At 43.3% G+C, this 24,791-nt stretch overlaps 1 protein-coding gene across 3 annotated transcripts in view; it reads left to right on the top strand.

Annotated features, from left to right (window-relative positions):
* P4HA2 (prolyl 4-hydroxylase subunit alpha 2) overlaps positions 1-24,791 on the top strand; it is a 56,799-nt gene that overhangs the window by 5,002 nt on the left and 27,006 nt on the right. For all 3 annotated transcript variants that reach the window (XM_034778891.1, XM_034778892.1, XM_034778893.1), the window contains exons 3-8: positions 8,980-9,079; positions 11,484-11,580; positions 14,464-14,615; positions 16,655-16,792; positions 20,963-21,202; positions 24,379-24,578. In XM_034778891.1, coding sequence (XP_034634782.1) covers positions 8,998-9,079; positions 11,484-11,580; positions 14,464-14,615; positions 16,655-16,792; positions 20,963-21,202; positions 24,379-24,578 — 909 coding nt within the window. In that variant the 5' untranslated portion in view covers positions 8,980-8,997. The remainder of the gene's footprint in view (positions 1-8,979; positions 9,080-11,483; positions 11,581-14,463; positions 14,616-16,654; positions 16,793-20,962; positions 21,203-24,378; positions 24,579-24,791) is intronic.

Genomic DNA, 24,791 nt, shown 5'->3' with positions numbered 1-24,791 from the left:
CAAGGAAGCTGGTGATGCAGGCATGTGGAGACGAGTGTGATGCCTTGGATGCAAAGGACGTGTCAGCCAGAAAATGGTTATCTAGGGGTTGGGTGGGGGAAGGATCATCGGTGCAGAGGCAGATGACATCAAGAGCCAACAAGACCCCATTTTTGTTAACGAGAGCTGCCTGCATGCAGCTGAATGATCTCATGCTATGAACTGCCTCAATAGAGGGTTCTAAAGTACAGTCTGGTGGCTAGAGTTCTGCACTGCGGTGTGATAAATCCAGACTCCGTTTCCATTGCTGTGGGCAAATTTACAGTTGGCCCAGGCAAGTGTAGGTCTCTTGAATACATCTGAATTACAGCGGTAATGAATTTGTCCTAGGCTCACCTTATAGCCTTAGGGACCACCCCCTGGATAGAGATCATAATAATAATGAGGGCTTCTGTGCTATCTAATCTATTGGCAATTAGTGCATATGATAGCAAAGTTGTAACTTAAAGAAGATGCTTAATATGATTTGCTCTAGTTTGCAAATGCTTTTCAGCTGACCTCATTAAAATCCTGCTAAGTGGAGTATTTTGTGATGGCTTTGCTTTTTGAGCTTTCTAAGCATAGTATACTCACCTCCCAACATCCTAAAATCCTAACTACTATTCAGCACAGCCCTTGGCATTTGGCTGTGTGCGGGACATTTATATTTTGTCTGTATTATCCGTTTAAAAATCATTAGTCTTGTAGCCGAATCCACCCAGATTGACAGCAGGTTGGCATTTGATGGCATCTGCTTTCGAAGCAGAGAAAATCTATTGTCTGTTGATGGAGGAAAAATGAAATTACATGGTGGGTTTAGTTAGGGTTACAATATTTCCACAATCAAAAAAGAGGACACTGGGGGGAGGAAGTCCCGCCCTAGCCCCGCCCCACCCCCATCCACTCCCTCCCACTTCCCAACCCCCCCTGCTTCTTGTCCCCTGACTGCCCCGACCCTTATCCACTCGCATGGGTGGCAGGGTTGTAGAAATTTTGGTGGTGCCCAGAACCCCCCCTCCGCCTAAGGCTCTGGGAGGGGGGTTAGGTGGGGGGAGAAGGTCTGGGGTGCAGGGTCTGGGCTGGGGATTAGGGTGCAGGAGGGGTGCAGGGTGCAGGCTCTGGGATAGAGTTTGGGTGCTGGGTGCAGGCTCCGGGCTGGGGCAGGGGGTGGGTGTGCAGGAGGGCGTGAGGGGTGCAGGCTCTGGGATGGAGTTTGGGGGTGGGAGGCGGTGCAAAGGGAGGGGGTGCAGGCTTTGGGAGGGAGTTTGAGGGCAGGAGGGGATGCAGGGGTGAGGGCTGTGGGTCTGAGGATGAGGGGTTCATGATGCAGGAGGGGGCTCAGGGATTGAGCAAAGGATTAGGGTGTGGGGGGATGAGGGCTCTGGCTGGGGATGAGGGGTTCATGATGCAGGAGGAGGCTCAGGGATGGAGCAGAGGATTAGGGTGCGGGGGGATGAGGGCTCGGGCTGAGGGGTTTGGGGCATTGGAGAGGCTCGGGGCTAGGGTGGAAGGGCGGGGTAAGGGCAGCCTGTCTTCCCATTAGTGGATGGGGAACGCTAGGACCCGGGGGCAGCAGACAGCAGTTGCTGCTGGCTCTGGCAGTACAAGCAGGCAAGGGAGAGGCAGGAAGGGGGGGAGGTCCATGGGGGGGGGGGGAACGCATGGAGGGGGGGTGGCAGGTGGAGGCCGGGGACCCATCCAACACTCCCTCGCTCCCTTACTGCCCCGGACTCCCCTTACCATTCTGGCTCCACGTGTAGGCAAAACACGCTGCCCGGTGGGTCGGTTTGTGTGTTACACAGGGCTGCAGACAGAGGGAGGGGGGAGCAGGGGAGGGCACTGGCTGCTGGAGGCCAATGGGAGCGGCTTAATCGGCCCAGCCGCCCAATCAGCAGCCGCACTCTGCATGGGAGGGAGGCGAGGGAGAAAAAAACCCCGGATGTTTTAACCTTGTTACCAGTTCCTCCCAGACAGCTATTTATAGACTCAAAAGCCGGACGTGTCTGGGGAAATACGGATGGATGGTGACCCTAATTTAGTACTTCACTGTTTGTCCTTTCTGCTCCTGTAAGCGAGAATGCTGATGCATCGGATGCAGAAATGGCATGTGGGGAAAGTGTGCAGAGTTGGCTCAGACAACAGTTCAACCTTAAATTGCTATTTGTACAAGTGTTGACCTCTCTTCATGGCTTTGTATTTGGGCCACGCCTCTGAAGTAAATACCAGCAGGCAGTCTGTAGCCATGTATGCCTTTGAAACAGTTAGTTCTTTGTTTGTCAGGCTGGTTAGAGTGCACCATGATAGTTTAAATTTAGATACATGTTGGAAGTAACATTTATTTTGGCTTTGGTTTTGAGGTAAATTTCAAGTCTGTTGAGTAAGTACAGAATAGAGCCCAAACTTCAACCTTTACTTGCTGTTCAGTGCTGGCTTACTGCAGTTGGGTGAGTAAAGTAAGGCCTGGTCTACACTTGGGGGCGGGGAGGGGGAGGGATCGATCTAAGATACGCAACTTCAGCTACGAGAATAGCGAAGCTGAAGTCGACGTATCTTAGATCAAATTAAAATTACTTACTTCGTGTCCTCGCGGCACTGGATCGATGGCCGCGGCTCCCTCGTGGAGTTCAGCAGTCGACGGGAGAGCGATCGGGGATCGATTTATCACATCTACACTACATGCGATAAATCGATCCCCGATAGATCGATCGCTGCCCGCTGATCCGGGGTATTAATGGGACTTAGGATCAGGGCTTTGGAGCAGAGCACGGCGCTCCAGAGCAGTGGAGCTGCTGGTTTTTGCCTGGAGCTGGAGCGGAGCCAGAGCACAGCTCCAAAGCCATGCTTAGGATACCATATAACAAGAAACAATCTATCTTGCAGTGCCCTCTACCTTTGTACATTGCGTACGCTAGGAGTGCAAGATTGGGACCTAACTAACAGCAAGAGAACTGCAATCTCTTTTGTAGCATAGTTAATTTTATATCATTACAGAAAAAAATCTGTGCTCTAAAATAAATGTGGAAGAAATGAATAGATCATATGTTGTGTACGTGACGTGATTTTATTATGAAAACTACTTTAACCAAGAATGTGCCGTTACTTAGTTGGGATGTATATGCACTGTAGCCCTCTGCTGGATACAATTGGAACTACTCAACTCTGTGACTTAGGCCCTGTACTGCTAAGAGCTAACACAGATTCTCTTCTAGACATCTGTGGTTTTTGAAGCAGGAGAATCTGAGTTCTATTCCTGATGAGTGGTGTTGATGCACAGTTCCTGACAGATGTAAAGTTCCTTATTGGCCATAGATTTGTTACATATGTAGTACTCTCTTGCCCACATCTGTCTGGCTCTTCTATCTATTTTAGGTACTTAGACTGCCTCCATTGCCATACTATCTGAGAGCCTCACAATCTTCAGTATGTATCTTCCCAACTCTCTGTGAGGGAGGGAAGTGCTATTATCTCTATTTCACAGATGGCAAACTGAGGCACAGAGATTAAGTGACTTGCCCAAAGTCACACAGGAAGTCTATGGTGGAGCAGGGAATTGAACCCTGGCCTCCCAAATCTGTTGGTAGCCGGCTTTTGAATTCTCGAAGGCCCACCTCCTGATTCTTGTGCCATGATTTAAGTAGGACAGTCATGTTCCTGAGACAAAGGAGGTAACTGAAAAAAGTTTTCTGCCACGAAGGAATAAAGTTCTGGGGCCTGGTTTTCAGAATGGCTTCACACACCTACTCCCAATAATTTCAGGTGGTGCGGTTCTGGGTGCCCAAAATTGGTGCTGAAAATTGAGCCACAGGTAAAACCAAATGTGTTTTAAATATATATAAAGGGAGGACATATACGGAGTGCATGTGGACATTTGTGTTTCTATAGGTTTCAGCAGATAAGATGAGAAAATGTATGGTCTTTTTAAAGAGTCTTGCTCATGAACAGAGTCAGGGAGCAACACTTGATATATGCCGGGTGTATTACTTTCTACTCTCTGCTCACATTAAGAGTCAAAGAATCTTCTGGCCTGTGTGACTATGGGGAGCATTTCAAACCGCAGAAGTTGTTATTCTGGTGTTACCTTTTGGTTTGTGGCATGAAGTGAGATTGTGATTTTAAATTTTACATAAACTGACCTCATTATGACCCAATTTCAATATATCTTCATGTAATCTGATAAATTGGTTGGCCTCCATGTGAAAGCCACGTAAATTCTGAGGCTGGTTGAAGGAATTAACATTTGGCTAAGCACTAAGATGGTGCTAACTTCTCAGGGAAGGGGGAGATTTTCTCCGACTTACATCTTGTTCATCTGTGCACGACATTCTCTCTGACTGGAAAGAGAAAATTGACACCAAGGAGCCTGAATCATCAGCCAAAAGATAATTAATTTGAAAGTCCAGGATACTAGCGGCACCATAAGGATCCCGTTGCAGCTTGTTTTATAATGCGGTTTCAAAAAGTAAAGTAAATACAGAGTATAATGCAAACCATCTGAAGATGAATCATTGTAACAACGAAATGAAAGATTGCTGATGTATCAAGGGGAAAAAATCATTTTTTTTTATTAACTTTCTCCTGTGTGTCTTACTTCAAATGCACTTGTGAAATTCATCCTAAAGCTACTTAAACTGTTTTAACTCGGTAGCTGAAAGTGTTGCAGTGCTCCAAGGAAGAGCGAGGGATATTTGTGCTCTGAGCTGCTGCTTCCTTACGAGGGCAAGGGTCTCTGGTGATTGAGTTGTGGCTTCCCTGTCTGGTTCTACTGCCTGAGAAGGGGGGAGAGTATGTTTGAGTTGCAGGCAGGCACAGGACCCAAAGGAGCAGAATACTTAGCAGCCATGTGATTTTCTTGAGCCCAGCTGAGCAATGGGAGTCCTTCCATTGGGATGAATGGGAGTTGGATTGAGCCGCTTGTGGTTATTGGCCCTGAAAGTCAGGAAGAATTCAGTGTGCATAGCCCTCCTGGACACCAAAGTGACGTGCCCTTTGCAGGTCAGATCCACATTTCAATTAGGGATGTAAAATATTAAACAGTTAACCAGTTAACTGGTAAGCATTAGTCTTACCATTAACCCACCCTAACCGTTAACCTCCAACTGCCCCGGGCCAGTCAACCCCAGCCCCCGCTGCGCTGGTTGGAGCAGCCCCGGGTCACGCCGGCTGGAGTAGTGCTAGCCCCTCTCCCTTTAATCAGCTAATTGGTTAAATGATATAATTTTAATCATTTAAATGGTTAACTTTTTAAATGATATTTACATCCCTAATTTCAGTAGCATTTCAAAGTAACATTATGGGGAGAATTCAATTCTGTAACTTGGGTAGAGAATTCTATTCCTGCCTCCTCTGTGGCCTTCCTACTCCTGACTGTATATGAAAGCCTCTTTCTTTCTGCCAGCAGTTTCAGAAGTACCACAGAGCATTCTTCTCGGCAGGAGCAGTGATTCACTGAGATTTAGCAGTTACAGAGAAGCCAAGTGTTTGCGCAACATCCTTTAGGTTTGACTGTTGAGTGCAGTTATCCAGGGTGGAAGGAAAAATTCAAGATACTAAGGCCTGACTCTGATTGCCCTTACACTGGTGTTACGGTGGTGCAGCTCCATTGACTTCAATGGAGTTACTTCTGATTCTCACCAGTGTGAGAGCAGAACCGTACCTCAAATGAGGTAGGGGAATAGGCATCAGTTGTTGGGTGAACATGCCTCCCAGAGTCCCTCTGCCAGCAACACTTGCCATGACAGCTTGGCCATTTTCCCAGCTGCCACAAGACCCATGGCAGCTTGGGTACAATTGCCCTAAACCGCACCCAGGATCAAACTGTCATTCAGTAGCCCCAGCACAGAGGAGATACAAGATGCCTCTCCTCTTCGTATTGCACTGGGCTTTGCACAGGCCTATGGATGAACTGGGGCCAATAAGAGCATGCTTTTGAAGTCTTTCCCAAGTCTGTTACAGATGAAGGTTAGAAGGTTTAAGCAAATAAAAGAAAATCCTAAATGTTGCCTCAACGAATGTGACATTTTCTGCTTTCAAAGATAATTTTGATACAAAGCCAGCCTAAGAGAAAGGGTATATATGGGAAATAGTTGCCCTAAATAGCTTTCTCCTTATTGCTGAATTCTAAGCATTTCTTGAAAACCAGAGTTTTGTGTTTCTCTCTCGGCTTGAATGAACAGGTTAGTTTTATTTCCAAGTCTTGGTCTCGGTTACAGGGTTTCTGAATCCCTAAGATGTTTGAGCTGTCATGTGTGTGGGTGTACAGTCTTCTCTCCAAAAACATATTTGCAAGAATTGTTTTCAGGCTGCAGTGAGGAGGTGTTGGCTCTGGTGTTTGAGATGTAGCAGCTGTGCAAAGAATGCCTGTAAACAATATTTAACCCCCTACAGACAGGTATCTTTCTCTTGTTCAAGCAAGAATTGATTTCTGTGTTTATTGAGTGACTGTTCCTGTTTACTGATTCTTTCTCTGCCTGTGATGGCAAAGCTGCTAGATTTGGTAAATTTTATTGTTCTTGGCAGATGTCCTGAACAACAAGAGAATGTTGGGAGTAGGGAATGGAGGGTTATGCTGTTTTAAGTGGAAAATTCGTTCATAGTCACTTGGCCAAACTGTGCATGATGAATCCAGAAAAACGCTCTGGGAAACGAGAACAAGCTATGCAGCTGGACAGCCAGGGTTTAATATATCCAAGTGCATGTATCTTCTGAGTGCTCTTGACTCACTCTTCTGTTCTGCTAGTTCACTTATTGTGGCCTTAGTATTGGCAGACCTCTTCATGGCACTACTCATTCAGCTTTGCTTAGTGCTCAGATTACCTGTGTATTAGCTTTGCAGTAAAACATGTGTCTGAAACATAACGGCTCTAAAACACATGGCATTGAAAAAATATTCAGCATGACGCAATTGAGACGATGTTCTCACACTTGCACATGTATGCACCCGATATACATATTGCAGTAAATATTTCCAATTCTTCCAATGGATTTGCAAAGGGGATGGGGTTGAGGTTTGTTTTAAAAACTGAACAATAGTTTATGAATATAATAATATAAACAGCAGAAAACGGAGCTGGCATTTAATTGGTTCTCTGCATGGTATTACTGTGGTATTAACTCAACCATTTGGCATTGAATCATCGTACTTTGCTGTTTGCTCGTTTCTTAGCCTGAGAGCAGTGCAGAGGCACTTTGTCCTGGGTTTTTGCAGTAAGTGTGCAAACTTAAGTGACTCTTTGTCTTAGTCATTGTTTTTCTATATCGTTGAAGGGGTATTGTATTTTCAAAGCAGGTTGTATTTGCAAATTATTTCATATCAGATGGGGCCCAAAAAGGAACAGTCGCAAACAGGATAGTCCATAGCTTATGATGAGTCTAAAGTAACCCCCTTTTTTAAGGTAATGTTGAGGTTTGTTGAGCCTCAGAGTCTTTGCAATGAGCGTGCTGTCTGGGATAGGCATCAGCAACACTCTGACAACAGTCAGTTCACAGAAAGACCTTCCTGCAGGATGACTTCCAGCTTGCACATAGTACAGACTTCCACGGTGTTCAGTGGCCAGGATTCAACACCAATTTAACTGCAGCTCCTAGAGTGCCCTCCTGCAGGGTACTCGGTCCTCCTAACTCACTTGCCTGCTGCCATTGGCCTTTTGGCCTGCTTTGGTTGCGTCCTGGTCCCCTCCCATATCCTCTGTCATGCACTCCCTGGAAGAGTGTAAGGGAAGGTTGGGCTTTTGCCTGCAGTGAGTCCTGCCCTGTTTCCAACTTTAAGTGGTGGCACACCCTATGCAGCCAGCCTTCCCCCCTACCAACCTTCAGCCCAACTCTGCATGGGAGCGAGCTCCTGATTGTTGGGTGGGGAGAGGCTGGAAAGCGGCCATGCGGCTGGGGCAAGAAGACAGGCTCGTAGTAGAGGGGTAGGTGAAGTGGGGCAGAGCTAATTCTCTCCACAAGCCTGCGAGGTGCATGCTTTACGTGAGTGGGAAAAACAGACATGCAGAGGTTAAGAAGTTCACCAGTGAATCAAAGGCAAAGCCAATGCTCAAATCATACACTGAAATCAAAGGGAGTTTTACCATTTACTTTAGTGGGAGAAATATCAGATCCTTAATCTCGTGCAGAGGCCATTAGACTACATCACTGAAGTCAAAAAAATGTGCTTTTGCTTTCATCCGAGCTAAAATTAGCTTCAGGTGCATAAAAATAAAACATTCTGATTTTAAATACTTCACTAGTACTTTTTTTTTTTTTTTTTTTTTTTTTTTTTTAAATGATGCTTTTGCGGTCTTGAGCCCCCATGCACTGGAATAGGGGTGAGAGCGACACTTCTTCCCAGGATACCATTCTCCTTGAAATGCACCTCTCCTATTGCTAACCCCCCACCCTTTTAATCCTGTTCTTGTTTAAAAAAATAAAAGCTTCCTCCAGGTCTGGAATCTGTGTGACACTTGATCTCATTTCCCTTCAGACAGGTGCATCTCTTCTGTGTCCTGCCTTATCTCTGTCACTATATAGACCAAACCAGGCCTTGCATGGGGCAGTGCAGAACAGTGCTACTGTAGAGTTGCCAGCAGTGATCATGAGGGGGGTGCCAGCTATCATCCTGTTGGCTGTATTTTTGAATAACAGAGCCTCTACATTTGAGGAAGGGATTTTTAAGGAATGGGAGGTGTGGGAAGCGGCGCGGACCTCAGAGATGTGCTGGGCACCACTTCCCGCAGCTCCCATTGGCTGGGAACGGTGAACCACGGCCATTGGGAGCTGCGGGCGGCTGTGCCTGTGGACGGTCAATGTAAATATGTTCTCACGGCCCACCAGTGGATTACCCTGACAGGCCGCAGGTTGCCCACCACTCACCTAGATCCTGTTTCTATTATAATTAGGGATTTTTGACTCATCCTCATTAGGGTATCTGAGAGTTATTTGTACACAGGGTATTGATTTTTTCCCTCTCCTAATATCCTGCAGATCCAAGCCTGATTGAAGATGAAGTCCTGGATACTATCACTGCTCTTGACTTGCATTAGCTGCACATGGCACACGCAAGCTGAATTTTTCACCTCTATCGGTAAGGAAAGAGTCGCTACAAAATAACCTGATGTTGGAGCACAGTGTATAAAATTCGTTAGTGCACACAAAGAAGGTTCTCTTTTGGTAAGCCTCAAACTGTAACCCCATCAGACAGGGTTTACTTTAGAGAATGTTACACCATTGCAAGCCTAATGCAATAGTGTAGAGCAGGTTTTATGCCGGGGCCACTTACTCCCTTTAAGCCTCACCAGTGATGAGCAAACTGGTGCAGATTTCTCTCCTACAGACAGGGCCTCAGTTTTGAATAAACCATGCAAAGGGAAAAGATGACTCATTCTTTGCTGTTAATTGGCATTGCGTACCTATTCTGGATTGAGGATGGCACTTAAACCTTACCCCGGAAGGTTTAATGCTAAATCACTGAGTAGCTAGGAAACCTTTTTAATAAAAAAAAAAAAAAAAAAAAATCTTTTTACGTGTAAGAACTTCTTAGAATTTGGGAGCCTAATATGGTAGTTTTGAATACACAAAGAGTGATGACTTGTATCCTTTTCACACTACTTCACATGAAATTTAACAACATGTAACAAAGCTTCAGGGTAAATTCACTAGCATTTCTTGCCAATATCATTATGACTGTTTCTCTCTGACCTTGGACACAATGACTGGGCCTACACATTGCCCAACTTAAATAGATTGTTTTTGAAAAGTTCCATTTATGGACAGATGAAGATGAACCACAGACAGGATTGATAATTGCTTCTAATAAATCTGTATTCCCTCATTTGAACTGCACACAGATGAAAAGTTACAGAATGAATTTTACTTGTATGATTAAAGTGGAATTCGTATACTATGGCTGAATTGTTTCTGCTTCCCTCTCTTCAGTGTGACCGATTTTAAAAAACAAACAAACAACATTCTGCAATGAGAATTACTTTAAGCTGTTCTGCAACAGATGTCAGTTTCTGCACATGCTGGGTGCAAAAAGAGGGCAAAAATAAAATCATGTGATTTCCCCTCCCCCCCGGCCCCCTACTTTAAAACAAGTCTTTTCAAGTCCTCCTATAAATTGTACAATAAATTAATCAAAAATGTCACATAGAATAGCTGGAAACTTTGAAAACAATCAGACTAATGATTCTAGCCCAGGCTTCATTAGTTTCTTCTGTTTAATAGCACTGTCTCAGTATACAGACCTCAGATCACTGTTGCTTATGCAGGTAGATTGTTCAAAAGCACCTCAGAGATTGAGAAGGACAAGGTCCTATTAACTTTCAGTGGGACTTATGCTTCTGTATCTATAATGCTGTACTGTGAATAGTGCTCAATATTCAATATTGATTTTAATGGCTTCAAAAAGATTTATGCCCCATTTAAATCACTGGAGTTACACTGGGTGGACATCATGCCTTGATTAGACTTCTGCTTTATTTTGTGAAATTCCTCAGTCAGAAGAAAACCTATTGAGTCTCATACAAAACAGATTGCTCTAAGCTGCATTTAAATATCTGTGATGAAAATAGATAGAAACTGATTGTTTGGTAGTCTTTTTTTTTTCTTGGCAGTTAAAGCTAACTTTTGATATGCAGTTGTTGTGAATGACCTTCTCCTTGCCTTATATTTCCCCCTTTGCCAGTCTGACCCAGGCTGAACAGAACTCATTTCTGGATTTTACCTAGGACTGCTGCTTAATTATGCATCAGTCATAATTACTTAGTAATGCTGAAAAGAAATCTGCAGCTATGTTTGTCAGTCCAATCAAATCATCTATGTGTGTGTTCAGCTTTGGGTGCCAAAAAATCAAGGGCTTCTCATGTGTAAAACGCAAAATGAAGTAAGATTTGTATACTAGCAGTCTCCATTAGGAGACTGTCTGCACGTCAGTTAGACTGAGAGCGTCAGACTGTAAGTCTTTTATATTTGTTGTTTCCACAGTTACCATTTGCAAGCCACATACCAAGGAACTGCAATTCTAACGAGTGCATGTGGCATTGACTAATAAACTCGCACTAGGACCTAATCTGTGTCCACATGCAGAGCAGATGCCATGGCAATTATTTTGACCACTAACTGTGTTGCTTCTAGCTGTAATTATGCCAAATCTCTTTTGACTGCACACAGGTGCAAGTAACTAATATTAAAATCATTCAAAGGCAATGAAGGGGTCACAGCAAAGTTCCTCCAGAAGACACTAAGACTGACAGTTTCAAAGCCACCTAGAGGATTTGGACACCTGGTTTTAACAGGAGTTCTGTTTCCCAGTCTCTAGGCTTTTCTCGTTTTAGCCTCAAGGTAGTAAATTGCTTGAGCCTGCAATATGTTGATTCTTCAAGCAGTTCTACTAGCTGTAGAGTGTCTGGCATGTTTCCCCTCTGTGCCCGTGGGAAAGGGTAGTCCCTTGTTTTACTTGTGTAATAAAGTTTCTCCTTCCATTGTAGGTCAGATGACAGACCTGATTTATGCAGAGAAAGATCTGGTGCAGTCTTTAAAGGAATATATTCAAGCAGAAGAATCTAAACTCTCTAAGATTAAAAGGTAAGGGGAAGGATTGCATAACAAATCTGCACTTCTCCATATTTTATACGTTGACTGTACAATATCGTCTTTTCTCCATCTCTCTTTTGCTGGCCTGGATAGTACTGCCCCTGCTTTCCCCAGTGCCTGACCAAGGCAGAGGGATGAATAAGAGCAAGCAGGCTGAGGCTTATTCCAGCAAAAGCAGGGGTGAGAGAGCTCCCCGCTTTAGGTGTTCTTTTGGACCTTTGTTATACTCTCAAGTACTGGCAATGGCCAGGAGTGCATTTGCCATGAGTTGAGATGTTGGAACTTTTCCTCTTGCAAGGGTACGTCTTCACTTACCGGAGGGTCCGGCGGCAGGCAATCGATGTTCTGGGATCGATTTATCGCCTCTGGTTAAGACGCGATAAATCGATCCCGGATCGATCCCGGAAGTGCTCGCCGTCGACGCCGGTACTCCAGCTCGGCGAGAGGAGTACGCGGCATCGACGGGGGAGCCTCCCTGCCACGTCTTGACCCGCGGTAAGTTCGGACTAAGGTACTTCGAATTCAGCTACGTTATTAACGTAGCTGAATTTGCATACCTTAGTCCGAAGTGGGGACTGAGTGGGGACCAGGCCCAAGAAGACTTTGCCCTAGTTATTTATGCCCCTCTCAGCTGGACTGTGTCAACATGTTATGGTTGAGCTACCCTTGTAGACCACTCAGAAGCAGTAACCTTAAGGCAGAACATGGCAGGCTGCTGTTTAGCAGGCCCACAATGAGCACTTTGCACCCCATGTGTTCCATGCTGCACTGACCTTATATTTACTTCCAATGCAGATCAAGGTAGCTTCTGATCTATAAATTCTTATATATTCTGGCCCCTGGCTGCCTCAGAAGCCACTTGTCTCCTTGTACATGACAGCTGAGATGTTCCTGCCGATCATCCCTGTTTAAATGTCCCTGAAAGCAGATTGTATGAATTTGTTACTATTCATCTATTTAAAAAAGAAAAAAGTTAAGTTCACCCAGAGCATTGAGTGTTGGCATGTGTTTTGTGAATAGGGATTACAGCATCACAGATAGAGGAACAACACTCAGATAGTTCTGTACAAGATTTAAAGCCATTTTTTCAGGGCTAGATTTTAGAAGTGCTATTCACCTATAATTGGGGCCAGATTTTCTAAAGTGCTCGGAGCTTATTCTCAATGGGAACTTCTGGGTGCTGAGAATTTATGAAAATCTTGCCACTTCATTTAAGTGCTCTAATGGCTATTGAGCTCTCTTGAAAATCTGGCCATTAGGGGAAAAGTAATCTACATCCCTTACCCGTTTTGAAATCCAGTCAATATATTTTCCTTTAAAGGGAGATGGGCAGGTCCGTTTAGATTTCAGATGTAGGTTTTTGTTACAACAGCTTTTGCATGAATGTCAGCAGAAATGTCTTTTGTGTATGTTTTAAAATTTCAGCTGAAATTTAATTTCAATAGAAATAGTGAATTTAAAAAAAAAAAAAAACCCACAGTGTTTGCACCCTAAATGTTGCAGCATTCTACTAATATACGAGAACAAGAAACCAGAGCTCATTAGATACGAATTATAGGCAAAAATGAAACTGCCATATTGTGATAAAATAAGGGCCAGATTCTGCCACCTTTACTCACTTAAAGTGTTACTTTACTATTCGGTTGGTCTCATTGGTTTCACTGGGGCTGTTTATGAAGTAAGATACTACTCAACGTGATTAAGAGTATGAAAATTTGGCCCCCCTTTTTTTGTACAGCAAAAAACCCCCAAACAACGTAAATAGAGAAAATTAAATTACTAAAATTGAAAGAATATGAAAAATCTAAAGAATGTTACTAGGAGCCGGGGTAAAGTAATCTGCTTTGACGAGTATGTGGGTTTTAATCTGACAGGATCTCTTTAAAGTATCTCTGAAGAATTAGTAGCTTTGGATTCCATTTTGAGCTGGAACATTATAATACACAGAAAATACATGAGCAACTTGGGGATAATTGCAAAAGTTTATACTAAATTATCCCTACTTCAGTTGGAACCTTATTACATTCATGACCCAGTGATTATGAAACTGCAAGCTTGCAAGTGGAAGCTTATGGACTGTGCTCAAGGATCTTGCTTCGAGCAAAGCTCTTTTATTGTCCACTTGTTAGTTTTGCCTCGATAGCCTGCTCAATTCCCACTGCATATTGGAGAGAGAAATGTGAAGCTCTGGTACGTGTGCAATGGTTCAGCTAAGAGATCAAATAAAGAGAGGCATGAGGGCACGACTGTGTCATTAGTGAAGTACCATAGATGAACTCTTATTTTAGTCCCATATATGACACTCAAAAGAATATTAGGATTCATCACTATCATTTTTGAATTTGCCAATTGACTTCTGCATGAGCGTATGATGGAACTATGTTCATTAACCTATTAGAAGAAAAGAATCCTAATAACTTGAAAAATTAAGAGGTCTGTCTTCCCATCGGTGTGCACGGATGACTCCCATAAGAGCCTAAACAGCTTTTGGAAAAGCAAACAGATTTTGTGGTGTTAATGAGATGTAAATGAGAGCGACCTTTTAAGAATTACAGTGTAGTTCATCTTGCACTATGTATCTTTTTCAAAATTCAACATGATATAAATTGTTGGCTGAGACATTAATGCAAATAAGATTTGTGCCCAGTGGCCTTAAAGGTAGGAAATATTTATATTTTATTTCAGTTAAAAAAATCAATTGTGCCATGATTCACCCTTATAGAGTTAAAAGTAAGTGGCTGGCTATATATAGCAAAGACAGCTGGCTATATATAGCAGAAGGAGCAATTTGTTTTTAGATGTGATGATAATAAGGAAGACATGCATAATCATCATAAAATGATCTCAGATTGAGACATGCTATTCTTTTTCCAGCTGGGCTGAAAAAATGGATGCACTGACCATGAAATCAGCTTCCGACCCAGAAGGTTATCTTGCACACCCAGTAAATGCATATAAATTGGTGAAGCGTTTAAATACTGATTGGTTGGAATTAGAGAATCTAGTTCTTCAGGACTCAACAAGTGGTAAGGTGTTAAAGGGAAGAAAATAGTTTCTGTAACTTTGCTGCAAGTCTGCTTTTTCCTTCCCTTGCTCATATACTGGAAATCTGCAAACTTAATTGTTGTGATTTCAAATACTGTTGCCTGAGTTGTGCGAAACTTATAAACTAAGAAATAACTTCTTGTTTACTGGCTACCATTCACCACTCCCCAGCCACCATTAGACATTTTCCTTTGGGCAATACCCTGATCTGTCCCAGAAGCAGTGCCATTAGTTTGATTATGGCAGAAGCCCTTCATGCTGTTTTAGAACATCAAGCAGAGGGAAGAAGAATATGATACACCAAAAGGTCCAACTATTAGGACAATTTTTATTTAAAGTGTTTTTTGTCTTGAGACTTTGGCTTTATAAGAGAGATCTTATTCCACTCAGTCTTCCCAATCTGTTTTTATTCTTCTTTCCCTCCCCAGCAATAGTGCCTCTAGTCTTTGGTCTGTCTTGGCCTTTGGATCAGAAGATAGAAAGACTTAAGAGTCAAACTCTGCTGCCCAGACTGGATCTCCAGGGGCTTCTGATCTGCTCCAACATAAACAGCTGGCAAACATTATAGAGTTAATGTCTATATATTCCTCTATTATTCATGAGTTTATCCTTCTAAAACTTTCCTTAGCTAACCCTGCCTCTTACTGCATATTCTTCACAGAGAGCCTGTCTTAATCTTGCTTCCTTAAACTTAAACATTTTTAATGTCAGTTTATTTTTATTGAACTTTCTGAAAGTGAAAGAAGAAAAGGAGGAAGTATTTTTCTTTGAACTCCACTGCATGTTTTCTCTTTCCATTCTGCTTATGCTAAAAGTTTAGATGCTTTGAAGTCTGTCTGTTCAGCCAAGAGTTTTATAGCTGTCCTGGAAGAAATAAAATTGTGAACTTTTCTAACAACTAGATCACTGATTCCACTGAGCACTTACCCCTGTCTTTAATTTTGCTCTGGAAGATTTCTCTCTAATATTTTGTAAAACCAATACTATTGTGATTGACATAACACTTAAAATAGAAGTCAGAACTTTCGTTTTCTTCCGTTATTTTTTATGTATTTATTTATTTATTTATTTTACAACCTTTCATATAATTTTGGATAGCTCAACACTTAAATTATTTTGCATAATGCACTTGAAGTTCTTCCTTTATGCAACCTGTTTTGTTAGTTACTGTGTTGAAAGAAGAACAGAAAGACTATTGAGAGTATCCCTTTAAAATGAATGCACTGTGGCTCTGCTCTTATCACCTTGTATGATGTTGGTCCAGCCCTCTCTGTTTCATTTTTTGCTATTAAGATGACCCCAAATGAACACTTAACTTGACCTAAGTTTCTTTACTTTCTGACATTTTCACTCTTTGTTAGAGATGGGTTGAAGCAGTTTGAAATACATAATCAGGCCTGAACCTCAGCCCACGTACCAAACTAAAGTGAGATAAGTACTCAGTCTCTCCCCAAACAGCCCCTTTGAAATGTCATCAATGGGATCTGGGAAGGTCTGGGAGCCTCTCTTGGGTCATCTGAGGTCTTCACATCTCACAGAGCTCCTATGGATTGGCACATGCTTGAAGTTCACAAAGTTTGGAGGCCTGCAAAGATTCAGCAGAGAATGTTGAGATCCTACGTCTGCCTTGGTGGAGTGTTGCCAAAGAAGACATGAGGGAGGATATTGTGGGAGCGGGAGGGATGTTAGGAAAAGGCATAAGGGAAAATGAAAATTATTAGGTTGAGGCTATAATATCCATCGCCCTACTTGGTTAATGGCGGATCACACAAGAACTGAGCATCTTCTGTTAATGCCTCTGATTTGAGCTCATAAGCTTTACCTTTAAACCAAGATATGCATATAACTGAAGAGTCTGACAAGAGGGTTGTTTATGTTTAAATCTCCACTGTTTGATTCCCATTGAGGATGTGTTGCAAAACAAAACACATGTTCCCAATCCTGGACCAGTCTGGTATTGATTATATGCAATTGAGTTGTGGAGTCATATTAACTGTTTCTATTTTAACTTCTTTTAAAGGTTTTATCGCAAACCTCACAGTTCAACGCCAGTTCTTCCCAACTGAGGAAGATGAGACAGGCGCTGCTAAGGCTCTAATGCGTCTACAGGACACATACAGACTGGACCCTGAGACCATGTCTAAGGGAAAACTACCAGGTAATGGTACAGCAGTCTCCTCTGCTTGAAGATTCAGCTTGTATTAAAGAAGTGATTTTATTGACATGTTCATGATGGCAGCGTTCCAGGAGACTGGGCAAAAATTTCAAAAGCAACTGAGAAGTCCTTTTTCAAACATCCCTTAGAAGTACTTGCAAGCCTGAATCTCATTGAAAGTCAGTGGGATTTAGGCTCTTAAGTTATTTACTGCTCTTGAAAATTTTCCTCATTAGCTTGTCCCCTATTCAGAAAAGGATGGGAAGTGTTATGAAACCTTGTGTTGTATTTGTCTCCAATAATAAAATTCTGCACCAGTTAGCGCATTCTGAACAAACTAAACAAATAATAAAGTAGTTTAAATGGAGTTTTCATTGAGCAGCTCATCAGCAGACATGACAGGAATCCCTCCAGAAAATGGCTAAACAGTCTCCTATCTTTTCTGTTTATAGTTCTTATTATTATCAGTCAGTCATTGAGTGTCAGGCTCTGAGAATAAAATGAAAACTTTGGGAATCAGGGCTTCTTACTGCCTTTCCACTTTTTAAAGATCTTTAGTTATTAATTCTAACCTTTTCAGTTGTGCTCAGCATTAGCCTAGCTCTGCTCTGCTGTGACTTTTGCTGTTGACTGCAGTGGGAGCACAGTCTGGCCAATTCTGAGCACTATTGATAATCCCTCCTTTCATCTAATATAATTTCTATATTAACACATCAGATAGTATAGTGTTTTAAAGTATGTCTCCTTCTGCACAGGTTTCAGGGTAGCAGCCGTGTTAGTCTGTATCCTCAAAAAGAACAGGAGTACTTGTGGCACTTTAGAGACTAACAAATTTATTAGAGCATAAGCTTTCGTGGGCTACAACCCACTTCTTCGGATGCATATAGAGTGAAACATATATTGAGGAGAAATATATACACACATACAGAGAGCATGAACAGGTGGGAGTTGTCTTACCAACTCTGAGAGGCCAATTAAGTAAGAGAAAAAAACTTCTGAACTGATAATCAAGATAGCTCAGTGCCACAAGTACTCCTGTTCTTCCTTCTGCACAGTGTCAAATGTCCCAAGTTTAAGTTTTCTGGGGGCCCTGGAGACAGAAGTGCAAATTATACACAGAAGCTTAGAAGAGCAATGGAAAGTGTCTACTAGTGTAGACAAGAGCATTGTGTACTACTGGTTGCAAGTTGAAATTGGGTCTAATCCGCTGCAGACCTTAATATGTAGCTGGCCTTAACATCTGTGAACACAGACATGTGCATTTGGGGGAGGGATAGCTCAGTGGTTTGAGCATTGGCCTGCTAAACCCAGGGTTGTGAGTTCAATCCTTGAGGGGGTCACTTAGGGATTGGGGCAAAAATCTGTCTGGGGATTGAGCCTGCTTTGAGCAGGGGGTTGGACTAGATGACCTTGTGAGGTCCCCTCCAACCATGATATTCTATTTAAAAAAAAAAAAAAGACAAGTTTGTGAGTACTAGCCCTTTAAGACCGGGCTACCCCATTCCAGGAATTCTGAAGCAAACAAGGGCCTGGAAATGGCAGAGAGCAGGTATTGGGAGACAGGAAATGGCCCTGAGAAGGAGTAGTTAGTATCTGGGGCAAAACTAGGTTACTGTTTCTTTATAGACCCAGGACTGGGAGCCTTGTGGTATACGGTGAGCGTAGGCTCCCCCTTCATCCCCTCAGTCAGTCACCAAACTGGCAACCTGACACCCTGGGCAGAAACAAAAGGGTCCCTGTTCTCACTGGGCAGAGGGAAGAAATAGAGGCAGTCTGTTTGCCAGTGCACTGTTGAGCCCCAGGAGGACAAGGGATGACCCAGCATCTCCTTTCCAGGCAGTGCAAGGGGAATGGAACCCCACCACCCAGGAGACACAGGGTGGAAGGACTTTTGCTGTCAAGGCTCTTTTGTTTGAGAGCTCTGTTTGTTGAAAGACTTCTATGGTCAGCCCTGCTGAAGCTGGACCGGTGGAACTTAAAAGGCTTGCTGAGAGAGAAACGGAGAGGGCCTTTAAGGCCATCACACAGTTCAAAATGGAGGTTTCCTAAATGTCTGAGCACTTGCTCCTTCTTGCATCCAGCTGCTAAATCAAATTAAGAGCAGCTAAAATTATCCTATATAATTTCCTAATATTACCTTTCCCTGTAAGCAGCTACTGCCATAGGGATGTTATGTGCTTGACAGTGGGAGGAGATGACACTCCCACAATTAAGATAAGATCTATACTGTGAAAGTGATTGAGAAATCCTGGTGGAAGGTCATGAATTTTGTTGCCATGAAAGCCTCAGGCCTCCATCCAGTCACATCCATAACATTTTGCAAAGAAATTATTTTCACTAAGCCTAGGAGTGCAAGTGTAGCTACTGTCCCTAGTTTCTGTATGCATTCCCAGAGCAGGCATCTCCACCAAAACCAAGTAATCTTTTCCAGTTCATTTTGAGAGCATAGTATATTACAGCAGTAGCATAAATATGCCTTCTTGTGCCGACTACACACATGTGGGGCTGAGAATGTGAGCGACCCTTCTCGTGGTGTCAGATTTGCGCATACGTAGGTCAGACAAGATGGCTTGTGTGTTATGTCTTTTAACTAATGTCTTCAGTGACTAGTAGAAATAGATTTGTACGGGCACAAACGCTTGCTTTACTTTCAAAAGAAAATACTAATTACAGTAATTAGAGCCCCATCATGCCATAATTATTATTGTAGTAGGTAAGGAGCAGAAACAGGGGTTAGGTTCTCATTGATATTGTAGTCACTGTGCAAGGAAATACACAGAGATAGCCCATACCCCGGAGAGCTCACAATGTGAGGAAGGATGGCTTGGTGGGCAGGGTGTTAGGCTGGGACTTGGAAAACCTGGGTTAAATTCCGTGCTCTGCTACAGACTTTCTGTGTGACAACGAGCAGGTCACCTAGGGCAGTGGTTCTCAAAGTAGGGCCGCCGCTTGTTCAGGGAAAGCCCGTGGCGGGCCGGGCCGGGCCAGGGGATGTGCTGGCCGCCCTTCCTGCAGCCCCCATTGGCCTGGAGCGGCGAACCGCAGCCAGTGGGAGTGGCGAACCGCAGCCAGTGGGAGCGGCGGTCAGCTGACCCTGTGGACGTGGCAGGTAAACAAACAGGCCTGGCCTGCCAAGGACTTTCCCTGAACAAGCGGTGGCCCTAGTTTGAGAACCACTGACCTAGGGTATGTCTACACTGTGTTTTAAAACCCACGACAGCAAGTCTCAGAGCCCAGGTCTGCAGGCTTGTGCTGTGGCACTAAAAATAAACGTGTAGACATTGCAACTGGGGCTGGAGCGCAGACCCTGGAGCCCACCCCTCATCCTGGGGTTCAGAGCCCAAGCTCCAGCCCAGGCCCAAACATCTACACAGCTGTTTTTAGTGCTTTTTAGACCAACCCAAGTCTCTCAGCTCTGAGTCTCACTGCTGCTTGCTGTGTAGTAGTACCCTTAGGTCTTGTCTATGCTACGGGGTGGGGGGGAGATCGATCTAAGTTATGCAACTTCAGCTACGTGAATAACATGGCTGAAGTCGACGTTCTTGGATCTACTTACCGCGGGGTCCACACTACGCAATGTCAACTGGAGACACTCTCCCATCGACTCCCCTTTCGTTTCTTGTTCAGGTGGAGTACAGGAATCGATGGGAGAGCAAACGGCGGTTGATTTAGCGGGTCTTCACTAGACCTGCTAAATCGACCACTGATGCATCGATCGCTGCGTGTTGAACCCCAGTAAGTATAGACAAGCTCATAGTCTCTCTGTGCTGCAGTTTCCCATCTGTGAAATGGGAATAATAGCACTTCCCTACCTTACAGGGGTGTGGTGAGGAGAAACACATTAATGATTATGAGGTGCTCAGATATGCTATTTGGGAGTCAGGTAAGTATCATAGAGGGAATGTAGGCTAGAGCCCACAATTCTATTTTTATACAAAACTCCCATTGACTTCCACTAGAAATAATCACATGGAGCTATGTCAGGGTATGGCTCTTAACTCTTGAAGGTAAATGGATTTTGGAGCGTGGTAGAGGATCTGAAATCTTGGCAGGGTGTCCCCTTTTAAAAACCTTTTCAAACGAGATCAGTATTTATAAATATCGCCCAGCCAAAAATATTTTCACTCAAGATTTGCAAAGAGCACTTATAGTTTGTTTTATTGATACATTTAGGAACAAAATACAGGTCTTCTTTGACAGTGGACGACTGCTTTGGCATGGGGAAGACTGCTTACAATGAAGGAGATTACTATCATACAGTGCTGTGGATGCAGCAGACATTGAAGCAGCACGATGAAGGGGAAGATGCAACCATCACCAAAGTGGAGATCCTGGACTATCTCAGCTATGCTGTCTTCCAGCTCGGTGACTTACACAGGGCCGTGGAGCTCACCAGGCGCCTGATTTCTCTCGGTGAGAAGTACAAATGATTCATTTTTCTAAAGCCAGGGAGGAATGGGATGTACCGTAGGTGGCAGTGCCAAGAACACCCATGCTCCAGTCAGCACAATAAGATTTACGGAGAAATGTCCTACCCTGTGACACACAATAACATTGATATTGGGTACTACAGCCTGTTTGTATAGAAAGCCCTCTTCAGTTCACTCAAAGCTGACCCCAAAAGCAAACACACGTCTGACGTGGTGCAGCATCAATTGTGTGTACTGACCCTCATGGAAAGAGGCTTTTTGTTGTTAGTGGTGGAAGTTTGTATTGTCTGAGTCCTTTCTCTCCATATTCAGCTGACTCTCTCAGGATGCTGTTTTCTCTACTAAATCTTACCAAATTCTCTGCTTCGTTACGAGGTTCCTTCATTGTTTTTAATGCTTCTTTATGCCAAAAGAAAAGGCTTTTGCCCACAGGTTTTCAAGGGACTGGATTTTTCAAATTCTTAAATGAACTTGGTTAATTAGGCTTTTAAAAACCACTGTCTTTAGCTCATAGCAGATCAACTTTCATTTCTTCCTTCTTAGTAAGAGAGTGAGCTACAGGTTAAGTCATATGGGAAGGAATGATTGTACCTGGTTGTGTGACCTAGTCAATCTGAATTGCAAGGTATATATTCTTCTCCAGGTCATGCCCTAATCAGCTGTGTTATGTGGCTATACACTGGTAAACAGTTGTCTTTTACCCCAATGTTGGCTGCACCACAATAGGGGTAAAGTGATCTTTACTTACACCTCCCCCCCCAATCCCCAGCTTAACTTTGGAAAGATCTTGGGGATAAAATCCCTATATAAATGTGAATGTGTATTACTGTTAAATATAAATACCATTTTCTGTGCCAGGGCTTGGGCAACGTCTGCAAAGCACAAATAAATCATCCTTATCCCCATCACACAATGGGACAGATTTGGCAGTGGCTGCTCAGAGAGGCTCAGTGGTGTTATCAGTATAAGGAGGCTTGGCCAATGCTTACTTGCACTCTTTGATGCTATCCAGTGTGGTTAAATAAGTAGAACCCTACAAATGAACGGATATCTGCAGATGCAGATCCAAATTTTATATCTAGAGCCCTGCAAATTTTGGATATCCGCTTGATATCCACGAATATCTGCAACCGTGGATATCCGCATCTGCAGACCATGTTTGTATCCAAGCAGAACTCTATAAATAAGTGCTCCCAGGAAAGCTCAGAATTATTTACATTATAAAATAAAAACTGGGCAGAGGGGGAATTGTTCTTCATCTCTGTCTCAAAACTGCCTTAAGCTATTAATGAGGACCAGGGAATTATTTCTTTCTTGGTTCGGACAGTTAAAATCTATTGATGATGCCTGTAGACGCATCAAAATTGATTTAACCTAAATCCTCACAAGATGGAAGAGGTCTAATGCTGTTAGTATTGCAAGATAACTCCTTTAATAAACCTACTACATGGCACAGTCCTGAAATTTTTGCTAGAGATTGTCTCTTACCAAAACCCCATTGTTGACCATCCGCAAACTTCTGGAGATATTCTTGTCCAGATTTGAACTTTGCAGCTCTGATCCATCTTTAGCCTTCACTCAAGGCAAGATTGTGCCTTGCACATGGAGCATGGGAGGGGCGGGGGAAAGGGGCTGTGCAGTAACTGGACTAACTCAGCCAGACCTCCTCCTCGTACCTTCAGCATGCACCCACCTCAGAGGGAACTCTGTTGTCTGTGGAGAGGATGCAGCATATTGCCAACTTGGCCTGGCTGGAGCAAAGTGGGAGTGAAGGTCAGGGCTCGGACCTTATCCCAGACATTTCCACTCTCTTTGAAACTTGCAGTGCCTGTGTGGGTGCTGGTGGGGACTGTGTTCTCCAACAGGATAACAGCCAATTCTCACAGTTCCTTCTTTCAGTGGCTGTGCTCAAGGATTCATGTCAGGATAGTGGACAATTAGTCTGTTTCAACTCTCTCACCTTTAGAAGAACATGTTCAGAAATATGTAAGCAAAAGTCACTTTGTAGGAATCACTTTTAGGTGGCTTAATACTTTGCAGTACCTTCTTAATCTCAGTCTCAAATTGAAATGGGAAAAAGAATTTAGCCTACCATTTCAACAGAAACCTAGGAGGATATCTGGCTTAACGTGAAAGATACTTCAGGTTCTTCTTCCTTGTGATTCGTCCAGAACAAGATATTAAACAGGTACAACTGGACTCCAGAACATTAGTTTAAAGCTGGATTGCAATGTACAGCACATATTGGAGATTCAAACAGCCACATGTCAACTATATCCTGTACCTGTCAAACAATGCATGTGGTCTGCAACACCACGTTCAGTGCTCTCTCAAAAACTTTGTCACTATCTTTCCTGCTCCAAGCTTGTGCATTTTAGGGGTGCTGGATGAGTTGGTATTGCCAGTTAACATTAAGAAATGGATTACAGTAACTAATGGGCAAAAGAGTGATTTTAAGAAAATGGTAATCTGCAATTCCTCCCTCATACACAGACTGGCTTAGTGAGCTCTCTACTATTGCATTAATGGAAAAAATTAGTCTGTTTAATAGAAATGGTTGGGAAAAAAATATGAGGTGGCTTTGTCACATGTGAAACTTTTGCATCCTTTTGCAGTTTAGTTGATATTAGTGCCTGATATTTATAGGTCATAGTCTCACTTATTTGTCTATTTAGTTACTTTAATAATTGATGCCTGGAATGACTTCTTATGGGTTCAGGGTTTTGCAGGGGGGGGTGGTTCTTCAGGTTCTGCAAGTAAAGAACGATGAATTCTTTTATTTATATGCTACTTCCATCTTGTGCGTATACTTACATATATTTTGTTTTTGTTGTGTTTATATTTTATATAAAAACATACAAATAAAATTAAAAGGATTACAGCCACCTCTGCAAGAGGACAAAAGAGGTGAAGAAACACCTTGAGCTCTCCCTCCGATTTATGCAGCCGATCTGGCTTTCAGTTCTCATGGATTTCAGAGAGGGGAACCCATTGCGTATGTTTGTGCCTCTGGTCTAAACCAATCTATATCTGGGGGAGGCTGGCACAGGCAGGATTGCTGGTGCAGTGTTGATGGGCTCAAGGCTTTCTCTGACTAGGTTACTGAGTTAGGACGAATGAATTCCATTTTTTTTTTTCTTTTCATTCCCCCCAACCAAGATTCTGCTCACGAGAGGGCAGGCAGCAACCTGCGATATTTTGAGAAGTTGCTGGAGAAAGAGAGAGTGGCAAAGCTATTAAATAAGACATCAACTATAAGAGAATCGGCAATACAAGGTGGGGTTTATGAGAGACCTGCTGACTACCTGCCAGAGCGTGATACCTATGAGGCTCTCTGCAGAGGCGAAGGTGTGAAAATGGTGAGAGAAGTACAAAGTGCTGACTTGGGACGTTCTTCCTACAGTACATGTTGCTGTATAGACTGCCAAGGGCTGTGTTCTGGTAGTTCCTATGGCTTATAATAAAGTTTGCAGTTTGATTTGTAGTGTTCCCTTCCAAAGCTACTTTCCAGGACACATGCTCCCTGCCAGATGCCACTGCCCCAGCAAGTATGTAACTGTGCCATCAGCAAG

This window comes from Trachemys scripta, chromosome 8, assembly GCF_013100865.1.
Source record: "Trachemys scripta elegans isolate TJP31775 chromosome 8, CAS_Tse_1.0, whole genome shotgun sequence".
Taxonomy (NCBI): Eukaryota; Metazoa; Chordata; order Testudines; family Emydidae; genus Trachemys; species Trachemys scripta.
This window is presented reverse-complemented; position numbering and strand designations above follow the sequence as displayed.